This window comes from Dama dama, chromosome 33 (assembly GCF_033118175.1).
Source record: "Dama dama isolate Ldn47 chromosome 33, ASM3311817v1, whole genome shotgun sequence".
Classification (NCBI taxonomy): Eukaryota; Metazoa; Chordata; class Mammalia; order Artiodactyla; family Cervidae; genus Dama; species Dama dama.
This window is the reverse complement of record NC_083713.1, coordinates 29361070-29375691: the sequence shown is the minus strand read 5'-3', so window position 1 is coordinate 29375691 and position 14622 is coordinate 29361070. Positions and strand designations below refer to the sequence as shown.

Sequence of the window (14622 nt, the reverse complement as noted above, 5' to 3'; positions counted from 1 at the left end):
GTCTCTGCTCAGAGTCTCACAGACTAAAGTTGACAGACATGATTATAATTTATAGTAATTCCAGAATACAAATGAATTTTCTCTAAAATATTTGTTTATTTATTTTTGGCTGTGCTGGGTCTTTCGTTGCTTTTCTAGTCCAGAGAGGAGGGGCTGCTCTCGTTGTGGGTCACGGACTTCTCGTGGTGGAGCACAGGCTCCAGGTGCGTGAGCTTTAGTAGTTGTGACTCGCAGGCCCTAGAGCGAGGGCTCAGTAGTTGTGGCACAGGGGCTTAGTTGCTGTGCGGCATGTGTAATCTTCTGGGACCAGGGATCAGACTCATGTCACCTGCATTGGCAGGCAGAATCTTATCCACTGTGCCACCAAGGATGTCCTCGAAATGAATCTTAATACTAGTGCCCATCAATTTTCTTAAGAAAACCTCTAATATAATTGAATGGCATTGGCGTTAAAATTCATTTCTGGGACTTTCGTGGTGGCACAGTGGATTAGATTCTGCTTGCCAGTGCAGGCAAAATGAGTTTGGTATTCAGATTTGTTACTTGAAATAGTATTTTGTGAACCTATATGTTCTAAATGTAAATGTACATGTACATATTTAAAGGTCAGCTGTAGAGTGCATAGCTCATTGTTTTAATTAAAGAAACAGTGAAACTTACTAGCTTATGAAGGAGTAGTATAGAAGACCAAACACGTATTCTATCACTGCTATTATTATTGAAATATTTTTGGAGGTCTCATAGTTCTTTGAGCATCTACAGCACATTTTTGTTTGTTTCTGTTTCTTCCTTAGTGACAAATTTTAGTCCTTTGAGGATGGGTTTAATTTTTAAAACCTTTTTATTTTGAAAAAATCTTAAACTTACAGAAGTGTTTCAAGGATAATACAGAGAACTTTCTGGATCATTTCAGAGTAAGTTGTTTTACAGTGGAATACTTGAGTGCATAGTTTTTAGAAATAAGGGCATTTTCTTACATAATCACAATACACATTTCAAAATAAAGGAATTAGCATTTTACTTAGTATGATAAAATCCTTAGATCCCAAGTTTTGACAGTTGTTCCAGTAATGTTGGTTATACCAGAAAGATCCTGTCCAGAATCACTCATCATATTTTGTTGTCGTATCTCTTTGATTTCCTTCAGTATGGAATAGTCGTCCCATTTTCCTTTATTTTCTTGACCTTGGCACTTTTGAAAATTACAGAGCAGTAAGCACTGTGGAATATCCCTCAATTTGGGCTTGTCTACTTTTCCATTATGCTTGGATTTGGATGATACATCTTTGAGAACAATATCAAAAAAGTGTTGCTGGGGCGTTTCCTGGTAGCTTAGTGGTTAGGATTCTCAGCTTTCATTGCTGTGGCCCAGGTTCAGTTCCTGGTTAGGGAACTAAGATTCCACAGCGCATGTGGCCCAGCCAAAAAAAAAAAAAAAAGGCAGAGTGGGAACGTTGCTGTTTTGTTTTGACTGCATCCCATCAGTTGTCACATGATTTTGTTTCATGACTACTGATTAACTTTGATCACTTGATTGTAGGGGTATCTGTTAGACTCCACTGTCAAGTTACTCTTGTAAATATCCTCCCCTTCCTCACCTTTGTAATTAGTATGTGTTAATAATTTGTGGAGAGGTACTTTGAGATGCTGCAGTATTCTGTTCTTCATTGTTTCAGTTCATTCATTTATCTGCTTGTATCAGTTTAGAGTTACAGATTTCTATTTTACTTTATGAGCTATGATCTGCTCATTAATCATTTTGATGCTCGGATTGTTCTAGATTTGACCAGTGGGAGTCCCTTCAAGCTGGTTTCTGTGTTCTTTGTATTTCTCTCCCCACCATTCTTTGATTATTTTCCTATTTTCTGGGCCAAGAAGATAGCCCAGGTTCATCTTTTTTTTTATATTAGACATTTGTCCAAATCGTCTTGGTTACTTTTAGTGGAGAATGTTACTTGGAAACCAGTCTATGCACTCATTCTAATGAGCTCATTCACAGACTCTCCTAGTGGTCAAAAAGGGTGTGCACAAGAGGGGGATATACTGAGGGGAGAGAGAGGTATTAAAAACTATGACTGTGAGTTCAACCTGATAATCCCAATTCTAATCCAGCACCATAGGATTTATTCATCTTTTCTCTCTTTTCATAATTATAGCTCTCTAGTCTCACAGTGAGAAACCTGACCCCTATAATCCTTAATAGTGTTAATTTTTTATTAGTTCCCTTGTATGTAACCAACTTCTTACAACTTTTCCCTGCATGAATGCCGTCCTGTGCCAGGCTGTTGGGTCTTGACACCCCGTCCTAGGCCACTGTGTCACCTTCCATATTTAGGAAGGAAGGAGAGGGCAGGAGTGGTTTTTAATATTTTTTAAATGGCTAATGTCTTTGGGAGTCAAGTTTGATGAGTAGACTTGAGTGATCACCCTACATGATAATATTTTGGTTTAAATATAAAAATATAAGAGTTGTATTTACAAAATAGATAATAAAAAGAGTTTTCTTATGTGGACCCTAAATTATATTTAAAGTAAATATTAGTAAAGGAATGTTAAAAATCTCTTGAACTGTATTGGCAGATATATGTCACTTAAATGGCAACCCACTCCAGTTGAGAATCCCAGGGGACTGGGAGAGCCTGGAGAATCCCAGGGACTGGGGAGCCTGGTGGGCTGCTGTCTATGGGGTCGCACAGAGTCAGACACGACTGAAGCGACTTAGCAGCAGCAGCAGCAGGGTAAACTGACACATAGTACTTGATTTTATAGATGTTTGTGATTATCGCCACTAAATGGGTGGGAGCAGCTGTATGAACAATCTTAAAATTACTATTAGCATTCCATTCTTCTAAATTCTATCTTCTGTATCCTTGAATCATTTCAGATTAATAACTGAATTCTTTTAGGTTTCCCATAGAAATAACTTCATAGAATCTCAGTTTAATAAAATTCTTTTGCAGTAGATAAATATAATGAATAGTCATTAAAAGAAACTTCTATAGTGTATTACATCCATTATGTTTTCAGTGTCCTTTGTATCATGGACTGTGTTAAATTCCTTTTTGAGTTTTGTTCCAAATGAAAAGTTTGTCTTTCCCGATGGGTTAATATATAACGCACCTTTAAATCTTTTTTATTCTTCCTCTCCCTCCTCTCTTGTGTTGAATTATTTTATTAACCTTACCTTTCTGGGGGTAGAATTTTATGCTTATTAGTATTGCTAGCATCTTTAAATCTGGGGAAGCCTATCTCCTGTCTTTATTAGTTTACTTTTATTTTTTATACTTATATTACACTCTTTTTTTTTTCTGCAGTTAACCTCAGATTAAAATGCTCTTTGGAAGTAGATAAGGGATAATTAATAAATAGAATAAAGTGAATTTCTTTTCTTTTACTTCAAACAGAATAAGCCAAATTTGTACTGTTGCCTAGTAGAAACTAGAAAACCTCCTGGCTTTTTGTTAATCCTCTTTTAGGAGAGACCTTTTCTTAAGGTAACAGTAAATCTGACTATTTTTACCTTTTAGATTCTTTTCATAGCTTAACATAATTCACTTCTGGCTAGCATAACATAGCTCACTTCTAGCAGTGAGCTTGCTATTATTTGTACCTGGGGTTAAATTATGAGTTTTTAGCTAAAGCTTTTCTTGCTCTTACTATGAACTGACATATACTTAGGAAATTGTGTAGTTGGAAAATTTTTTGTCTACTTTAATTATTATTTCACATTTTATCTTATTTTATTTTTTTTTTTATTTCACATTTTAAAGTAAATTTTTTCTTTAATTTTTACCTGTTTAAGCCTAGGGATTTTCAGACCATTTTAAAGCAGCAGAATCCTTTAAGGACAATAAAACTTTACATGAAATTTAAAACATAGTACAAAAATTTGGTTGTTCTTAACTGTGTGTCAGGGACCCTTTCATACATTATATACTCCTGAAAAATAGTAGATATGTCTTAAGTGTGTCTGGTACTTAACAGTTTATTTCTATTTAATCTAGGCGACAAAAGGCTAGAGAAAGACAGCAGAAATTGCTTGCAGAGTTTGCATCACGACAGAAAAGCTTCATGGAAACTGCCATGGATGTTGGTAAGTCAAAATTTATTAGTTTAAAACACTCATACTTACAGTTATTACCATAGGACTTATCCAGTCCTGTCATCCATTAGTTTTTAACATTATAGACAGATGATTTCTGGTCTTTATTGATCAATAGAGTGAGGGAAGATCAGACCTTTATTATAGGTGGTCCATTCTGTTGTTGAGTTAGCTGCAGTTGTTAGGAAGTTCTTGATGGTAGTAATACAGTAGTATTCTGCTACTCTCTTCTGTTAAACTGCCCTTCAGATTTATAAGGTTCATCAATATGAACTTACTTATTCTGATTTTTTCATGTGAAATGATTCTAAGATTCTTAAAATAGTTTTCAGATACTTTACGTTTCTCTTGCTGCTCACACGTTCACTGTTTCTTAAAATCGGGTGCACCTCTTACTTCCATTAGGATTAGCATTAGCATTTTACAATAAGAGAGGATGCCATTTTCCTGTGTGACAGACACAGGAGAACTAGATTAAATCTTGATTAATCTGTCTTCAGTTAATAGGATACTCCTTTCTCTGACTACTTCTTGCATTTCAGTGATTTCCCTCTCTTTTTTTTACTTTTAGACAAAAATGCTGAAATAAAATACAAGAATGTATGTTCAAACATGCAAATACATTCTCATGCACATAAGCACATGTAACTGATATTCAGAAGAGGAGGGTCAGTCCAGATTTAGCATAATGTGTTCTAAACCATCAACAGTGGAGTTTATGTTCAGGATATAACTTTGATGTAAAGTATACTAAGTTCTGTTTGTTGGATTAACTTGCTATCGGTTGACTTTCTTATATGAAAGATGACGATTTAGTTCATTGATATTGCTTTTCTGTTTTCTATGTTTTCTCTTCCTCCTTCTTTCCAAAAATGGATACTTGCAAGTTTTTGGTTTTTACACATTAAAGATAATTCTAATATCTTTTAAATGTTCTATCTATAGCCAGTTTCTTCATATCTCTTCATGTAAAATGAACTAGTAAGCACCCCTATCTTTCATTTTTCTTTTCATCTTCACTACCTTCTGCTTTTTAGAAGTTACTTGTTTTCTTTTCTTTTATTTATTGTTTTTGGTTGTGCTGGGGCTTTGTTGCTGTGTGCTGGCTTTTCTCTGGTTGCGGTGAATGGGGTCTACCTCACGGTGCACGGACTTCTCAGTGTGGTGGCTTCTCTTGTGAAGCATGGGCTGTAGGCACACGGACTTCAGCAGGCAGACTCAGTAGTTGCAACCCGGCAGGCTCAGTAGTTCCTGTGCACAGACTTGGTTGCTCTGCGGCATGTGGAATCTTCCTGGACCAGGGATCAAACCTACGTGCCCTGCATTAGCGGGTGGATTCTTATCCACTCTGCCACCAGGGAAGTCAACTTGTTTTCTTTTAAATTAACATCGCTAACATTTTATTTTGCAGTTGCAGTCAAGTCTTCCATTCAAAGGTTTATTCTAAATGTTGAAAAACATCAAGATAACTTTTTGAATGCTGTTGACTTCAGGGCTAAATAATAGCCTAGTATTCATTTATTTTCTTTGACTCCAGTGACCTGACTCCTAGACTGTATTAAGGAGATTGTATTTAGTACATAGACTCTTTTCTTACAGTCTTGGAATTAATTGCTTATACTATACCACCCTTTACTCATTTCTATTTGTTATTTTGTCTTTTGTTTTTCCTGAAAGTTCCAACTACCTTTTTTTCTAACTAACATGCCTTTTTGATGTCCCTGTTATTCTGCCCACTCAGTCATCCTTTGCATAGAATTCTGTTCCAGTCTGGTCCATTTGCTCTGTAGGCATGCTGTACGTATGTTACCTTGGAACTTTCCTCTTAGAGGGTTCATCTGGTGTCTCCTGCATCTTATCTCTTTTTGGAGGTCTTGTTTTATTGGAGTGCAAGTATATTCACAGTAATGCTTGTACTGGAAGTTAAACTTTCTGATTCTTTTTATTTCCAGATGGGACTCTGGTTTGCTCTTGTGCTTGATTGTTCATTTGGATGAATGTAAATTCCCTGTTAATACACATTTTTTGTTACACCTGATAAAGGACTACTCTCTTGTCTTTTACCATTAATTTGATAAGAAGTGTGGTGGTAATTTGATTCTTATTCCTTTGTGAGTTAGCATTTTTTTTCCCTTTCTTGTGACACTTTTATAACTGTTTGATTCTTAGAGATATGAAGTTTTATGATATGTATCTAGGTGAATCATTTTCATTCCCTTTAGTACTTAATGGACCTTTTCAGGCTGAAAAGTCATGTATCAGAAGCTCTGAGAAAAATATTTCCTATGATTTTCTTGATGAACTAGTATAGCCATCTTCCAAGATGACCCTCCATGATCCATACCACCTAGTTTTTATGCCTTGCGTGCTCTACTCTAACGCTGTGTCAGAATTGGTATTCGCGATCACTGGGACATGGCAGAAGTGGTGATATGTCATTTCTGAGATTAGGTTATGAAAGATATGGTGACTTCTGTCTTGACTGCTTTTCTGTCTCTCAGATTACTTATTCTGGGGAAAGCCAGCTGCCATGTTGTTAGCAGCCTGATGGAGAAGCATATGTGGTTAGGGACTGAAGCCTCTGGCCAGCAGTCCTGTAAATAAGCCTGAATGCGAATCTGTCAGCCCTTTTCAAAATTTTAGATGATACTGTCCAGCTGTTTGTTTAATAGCAATCTCACGAGAGATCCTGAGCCAGAACCATCAAGCTAAATTGCTCCCAGATTCCTGACCCTCAGAAAACTATTGTTTTAGGCCACTGAATTTTGGGTAATTTGTTAAACAGTAGTAGAAAACTATTACAATACTTTTCTCCATATATTTTCTTTATTCTCTTTGGTGGGACTCTGATTAATTGGAAATTGGATCTCTTAGATTGATGTTTTAATCTTCTGTGTCTTTTTTATATCTTTTTGCTTTACATGCTTAGAGGTTTCTTCTCTTTAATATCTTGGTCTTTGTCAGAATAATTTGTTCTCAAATCTTTCTGAATGTGTTAGCATGCTAACACATTATAAATTATCCTTTATCCTTCTGAATTGCTTAGAAATTTAAGTTACTCTTTCATGTTGTTAGTTTCCCTTGTTTGCCTGAAAATTCTTGATTCCTCTGGAAAGATGGCCTGTTACCCTGCTGAGGTCTAAATAGGTTTGATCCTAGTAATTCTCTTTGGCCTATGTATGGATGAGGCGGGTTGACTGTCAGACTTAGATCTGGGTGGAAGGATTGCCGACTACTCTGTTTGGGCCCCCAGATGTTAACGTTCAATTAGAAAACCTTCTTACTCTCCAAGCAGCTTGTTCAGTTCCTTTAGAGAAGGACAGTCATTTTTTCCTCCTTAGGGTAAATGCCAAATTATCTGAGTGCTCTGTCAGTCAAAGCTGGGGAGGGAATGGGGTGCTGAGTAGTGAAGTTATGTATATAGACTTCTGATTAATTATTCTGCTTTCAGAATCACTTAATATTTAAGACTCCTATCCTCTGCCTCACTGACTGATTCTGAGCGCAGAGTTGACATTCTTCTAACAGACCTATCAGTTCTTCCTTTCTGTAACTTTCTCATAATACATACGTGGTTGTAGCTCTTATGCCTTTCTTGCATTGTCAGCGTGTCTCCATCTCCTCTAATCTTTTGGAAATTTTACTGACGTCTCTTATTTGTTGGTTGGTGAAACTCTTTCACGACTCCATCATTTTTCTGTATTCTTATGGGAATATTTCTTTATGTATATCTTTACTTTTATTTCTAAAGTGGTTTTTTAAAAGGAGTGGAAATAAAAGTATATGCTCAGTTTTCAGTTTTGATTAGCCACTCACTAATATTTGCTATTATAATGTATAAAATTAAAATTTCTGTTATTATAAAAGCATTAAATTTTTGTTATGGAAACTTAGAAAACACATATAATCAAAAATAAAATAATACTGTATTTTTACTATTAGATTTCCTAATCTAGGCTATATCCTTACAAATCTTTTTCTGAGTATATTTGTGTATAAAGGTGTTTTTTAGCCAAAATGAATTAATTTCATACATGCTGTTTATTCTTATGAAAAATTTCAAATATACAGAAAAACTGAAGGAATAGTATTACAAATTACCATGTACCATGTGACCTAGTTAACATTTTTCTTAATTTGTTCTTTCACTTACTCTCTTTCTTCCTCTACTAGATGAAGTAAGTTACAGACATCATGATACTTTACTCCTAAATACTTCAACATACATGTCCTAGGATTTAGAATATTCTCCTACTCAAGCACAATACACCATATGTAAGCAAATTGCTTTTTCTTTCCAAATAAAGAAAGTAGCTTCAAAATACCAACCTGGGTATTATGTTAAACAGTGAAATCATTGAATTAAAATTTAAAAAATTTAAAATTGTTTACAGACCATTTTATCCTTTGGTAATTCTACTAAGGGCAATAGTCAAAAGCTCTGTTCTGAAGTCACTTGAGATCAGCATTTTCGGGGGAGTTAATTTAACGGTTTGATAAACAGTTTGGTTTGTTTTTTTGCAACCTTAGGAGCTAAGAAAATAAGCTTAGTGAATACCGTTTTTAGAAATTGTTTTTATCTGTTTCCTCCCACTCCCAAATGAGATAAAACAAAAACAATTTTCTGAGGAATTGATTAAGCAAAGTATCCAGAAGAGGTTAGGTAGTATTGTCTTGAATAGGAGAATGGCCACCTCATTCCCTGTGCAGACGGGAGAGGAGAGGGAAAGCGTGGATGGAAATAGAGGTAAGTTCCTTTAGGGGTAGGGAAAGTGGGAACTTCAGGTGATCACTCAGTTGCTTCAGTTTACAGGGCTAAGTAAAAGGTGAGTTTTGATGAGTGAAAAGCATACCATCTGAAGTTTGGAGACATTGCTAATGAAAATGGGAGATGTTGCTCATCCAGGCTAAGTATAAAAATTGATAAGCAATGCTTAGGGTCCAGTTATGTTCAAGATCATAAATTTGAATGTCATTAGTCTGCAAAGTTATTGACTTGCTGTCCTAAATCTTACTACTTTTTGGAAGGTTTGATCTTTTTTGGCAGTAGCCAGGGCACAGGAACAACAATTGAGGGATCAGGCAGACATGATTGCTAGCAAACAGAGGCAATTCACAGAAGCCATCAGGATAAAGGGCTCCGCTCTCTGCTAGTCCCGGTTCTTGCATGCTGCAGTGGTGACAGGTGAGGTAATAGAGATTCATGAGCATTTGCTTTATTTATATTGATTATGGCCATGCCAGTGGGACTCTGGACCATTCAGATTTGTATATTCCTTTTATTTATAGCTCATTCCCTTCCCAGAGAGATCTGTTTGACCCCTAAAACCTGTTTGAGATCTCATTTTCATACTTTGCTCAAGATAAATATTGCAAAGTTATACGTCTCACTGCCTCTGATTACTCTCCCCATTTACATGTGACATATATATTATTATTAACACATGAAGCAGGGTCCACACCTGAGATAATATTTATCTTTAATATAGACACAATTTAATCTCAGTCCAGTCCTCTGCTTTGTCAGATGCCTTTTGTCTTTTTGCCTTATTTCCCATTTGTGTTATTAATGTAAGCATTCTGTAGTTGTTTATTTCTTATTTTGGCTTTATTTTTTGTGTGTGAGAGATCTTCTAAGATTTCTACTCTCATAACTTAGTATTTAGAGTATTTCAAATTTTTAACATGCAGTACTTTATAATCCTCAAATCAATATTGTATATTAGTAGGTAAAAATTTAAGGACAGACACTTTTCTCTCTGAATGCAACAGATTTCTACTCTGTGATTAGTATTCTCACTTATCTGTTGATAATTCCTTTTTGTAGTTATCAAGTTTCCAAATGAAAAGACTCAACCTCTGCAGTTCCTTCTCTCCTGATCACTATCCCCCTTTGTTTATTTTTACTCGCCATCTAGGTGTAGAAGTCATGGGCTTCCCAGGTGGCACAGTAGTAAAGAATCTGCCTGCCCGTGCAGGAGGTGCAAGAGACATGGGTTCGATCCCTGAGTTGGGAGGATCTGCTAGAGCAGGAAGTGGCAACCCACTCCTGTATACTTGCCTGGAAAATTCCATGGACAGAGGAGCCTGGGAGTCTATAGTCCATGGGATCACAAAGAGTTGGACATGACCTGAGCACCATTACCACCACAGTGGGTAGAAGTCAGGATGTTAGACCTTGATTCATTAAGGTTTATCAGACAGATACGGCTGAAATCCAACATAGTTGTTCAAGGGAGAGTTTAGATGCTTAATATAGAGTAAGAATTTATTTTGGAAATTACTTTCTGATCTTAAAGTGAAAGTTGCTCAGTCATGTCTGACTCTTTGTGACCCAGTGAACTATACAGTCCATGGAATTCTACAGGCCAGAATATGGGAGTGGGTAGCCTTTCCCTTCTCCAGGAGATCTTCCTGACCCAGGAATCGAACTAGGGTCCCCTGCATAGCAGGCGGTTGCTTTCCCAACTGAGCTGTGAGGAATCTTAAACATATAACATTTAATCGTAGAAGTTATATGGTACAGAAAAACATAAAGAAGGATGAATTTTATCCCTAATCTCAGGATCTAGAAGACATATGTATTACAGATGATACTATGTAATACAATTTTTTATCATGTCTTTTTGCTCAACATTTTAGCATAAACGTGTCCCTATATTATTATTAAAATTCCTAGTAACTGTGGTTTTACTTCATTGGAGAAGTAGCATGTAGTGGTTATGATCATGGACTCTGGAGCATTACTGCCAAGTTCATATCACAGCCATTCCATTACCTGGAGTAATTTACTGTCTGCATTGGTTTCCACATAGTTAAAAGGAGATCATTATACTACCTGCCTCATAGGGTTGTAGTGAAGATTGAATGTAATGGTACACATTTCAAACATTTAAAACAGTGCTTGGTGCATAAGTGTTTTTAAGTGTTGGTTATTACTATTATTACTTTTATTCTATAATTTATTTAATCATTCCATCATAATTGAGCTTTAGTTTTTAAAAAAATTTAATTATTAGAAACATCATGTACACAAAACCTTTTCTGTATTTTGAGTCTGGGTCTAATAGTATGAATTTTGGGGGATGCTGCTGCTGATGATATATATATTTTTGTATGTTAACTATGTAACCAGCACTGTGCTAAACACATTCTGTATATTGACTTATTTGTCTTGATAGACACATGAGATAGATGGCAGTATTCCATACCTAAATTTAAGTTAAGAAATTTGTCTGAGGTTATACAGTAGTAAATGGTGGAGTCTGGGCTATTGATCAACAAGCTTTGCCTAATCTTTACAATTTCTCATATGTGAAGCAAACTGAGGAGAGTAAAGTCTCTCCCCTGCTTACTCCCCAAGTTGGTAGCCTGGAGACAGACAGGGACAGTTGTGAGAATAGTTGCAAAGTGAGAATTAGTAGACTGATGATTGATTGATTGAGGCTTAAGGTATAAGATAGAAGGATAGTCATTGTGTTTGGCAAGTTTTATTTATTTTTAAATTAGAATTAAAACAATACTTATTTTCAAATAAAGTGAAAGGGAAGTGAAAGTGAAGTTGCTCAGTCGTGTCCGACTCTTTGCAGCCCCATGGACTGTAGCCTACCAGGCTTCTCTGTCCATGGGATTTTCCAGGCAAGAGTACTGGAGTGAGTTGCCATTTCCTTCTCCAGGGTATCTTCCTGACCCAGGGATTGAACCCGAGTCTCCCATGTTGCAGGCAGACACTTTACCCTCTGAGCCACCAGGGAAGCCCTATCTTTTCAAATAACTGAAACAAAATTCCTTGATGTGGTTCTATTAGTCTAGCCTGATTATAAGGTTAGCTCCACTCCAGTCATAGGAATCAAACGTGATGATGGTATGATTTGCTAAGCAATAATTGAGTCCTGCTGTTAACAGATGAGATAATTACCAAGTAGCTAGGCTTCCCTTGTGGCCCAGATGGTAAAGAATCTGCCTGCAGTGCAGGAGACCCAGGTTCTATCCATTCAATCCCTGAGTTGGGAAGATACCCTGGAGAAGAGAATGGCTACCCACTCTAGTATTCTTGCCTGGGAAATCACATGGACAGAGCAGCCTGGTGGGTTAGAGTCCTTGGGGGGTCACAAGGAGTCCCACATGGCTGAGTGACTGACACTTTTCACTTCAGATAGAAACAGTAACTGTCTACAGTACCCATCCTTTAAGATTTCATTTGGAAAGTGGGGTAGTCCAAGCTTGAGTTGGCATGTGTCAGGATTTGGTTGACTTTTATTGTTGTTAGTTGTGGAAGGAGATGTTTGTTTCATTGTTTAATAATACAGTTTAATTTGAGGTTTATCTTTTCATTTTTTTTAAACAATTTACATAAAGAAGATTGGGGATATAAGTATATATATTGAAATATAAAAATATTTACATCCCTAGTGTCCCCTTCTTAGGTAAATGATAACATACTATGTACACTTCTTTTGCCTTGGTTTCTTCACTCAACGTTACATCCTGGAGATCCCATCATGCAGCGTATAGAGATATTCTTTATTCTTTTCTCTACCTGTATGGTAGATCCCCACCCCACCCCCATCAATAGTTTATTCAAATGGTCTTCTATTATTGGACATTTGGATTATTTCCAGTCTTTTGCTATATAAGTTGTATTGCAGTAAATATCTTTGTGGCATGTGTCTTTATATATTTTGGTAATATATATGTAAGATTCATTTCTATATGTGGGATTGCTGGGTCAGGGTAAACACATGTAATTTTGCTACATATTGCAAATTACCCTTTTAAGGGTTGTACCATTTAGTATTCCCATCAACAGTGTGTCAGAACAGCAAGTTACCGACATCCTTGTCATTAGAATGTGTTGTCAAACTTTTGTATTTTTGCTAATCTTGTTGGTGAAAAGAAATGGTATCTGGTCTAGTTTTAATTAGCATTTCTCTTATTATGAAAAAGGATGCTCTTTACATCTTTAACTGCTTCTTTTTCCCTGACACTTTTTTTTTTTTTTTGCTACTTTAGAGTTTGGTTGTATCATAAACTAGCCTCTTTTATATTCTTACATTTCCTTGGAATCAGGCACAGTTGTAGACTTGCTTTCTTTTAGGTAAGACCCATCTTCTTGTGGCATTGGAATGCATACAGTGCACTAGTCCTGTGTATCTATTGCTGTTGCATCTATGTTCTTATTTTATAAATTACTATAAACTTTGCTGTGTCACCTTGTGAAATTCTTTTTCTGTCAACTGAATAGAAACTGGTTGAATTTCTTTTCACCTAAATTAGAAAGCAGGTCTTGTGGATAGAATACTTTTCTATGTTGGGTGTTCTGATCATAAATTTGTTCACTTTTGAGAAATAGTGCTGTATCTGTCATTTTAAGTCAGTCATCAGTGATCTGGTGTATTAAAAAATACAACCCACAAATATAAATTACGTTTTGGTTATTTGTTCCATAAATAAGACACACATTGATATCAAGCAAAAACATTTAAAATATATATGTTTAACATATACAAAACTATACGAAAGTAAAGCTGATCATTTCTTCCTACCTTCTCTTTTAAATCTCAACCCTTTGAGAGAAACCATTGTAAATAGGCTTTGTTGTTTCATATGAATACATATAAAAATTATATAAATGGATTTTGTTTCTATTTGTCTTTCCTGAAATAAAACTTTACTATATATAATGCTGTGCAGTTTGCTTTCCCTCCCCTTCTGTTTTTTCCAAGAGGCAGGGCATGTGGGATCTTAGTTCCCTGACCACAGATTGAACTGCCACCTGCATTGGAAGCAAGGAGTTTTAACCACTGGATCACCAAGGAAGTCCATGTTTCCTTTTTAAAATAATTGTAGCATAGGTGGGGTGCAGTATTGTGTTAGTTTCACGTGTGTGTTTGTGTGTGCATGCTCAGTCGCTTAGTCATGTCCAACTCTTTGTGACCCTATGGACTGTAGCCCACCAGCTTCCTTTGTCCATGGGATTTTCCAGATAAGAATACCGGAGTGGGTTGCCGTTTCCTCCTCCAGGGGATCTTTCTGTCCCAGAGATTGAACCCACATCTCCTGTGTCTCCTGCATTGGCAGGCAGATTCTTTACCACTGAGCCACCTGGGAAGCTCAGTTTTAGGTGTACTACTTAGTAATTTGGTATTTGCATACGTTATGAAATGATCATAATGCTACCCAAATGAGATGATCAGTGTCCATATAAGCAATAATTGATCATATTGATATTATATACAATTGATACGATGTTGATGAGAATGGTACTTTACCTTAGTGGTCCTCCTCACTTATAACCATAACCTCAGACTAATCTTGAGAAAAGTATCAGACAAGTTACAGCTGAGGAATGTTATACAGAATACCTGATGAGTACTCCTCAAAACTTTTAAGGTCATCAAAAACAACAGTTTCTTGAGAAACTGCCACAGCTAAGAGTAGCCTAAGGAGACCTGACAACTAAATGTAATACACTGTTCTGGATGGGATCCTCAAAAAAAAACAAGGACATTAGGTAGAAA

At 36.3% G+C, this 14622-nt stretch overlaps 1 protein-coding gene across 1 annotated transcript in view; it reads left to right on the top strand.

The window, feature by feature from the left end:
• Positions 1–14622, top strand: part of UBR3 (ubiquitin protein ligase E3 component n-recognin 3) — a 190776-nt gene that overhangs the window by 110862 nt on the left and 65292 nt on the right. Inside the window, exon 24 of the mRNA XM_061135459.1 lies at positions 4005–4093. Coding sequence (XP_060991442.1) covers positions 4005–4093 — 89 coding nt within the window. The remainder of the gene's footprint in view (positions 1–4004; positions 4094–14622) is intronic.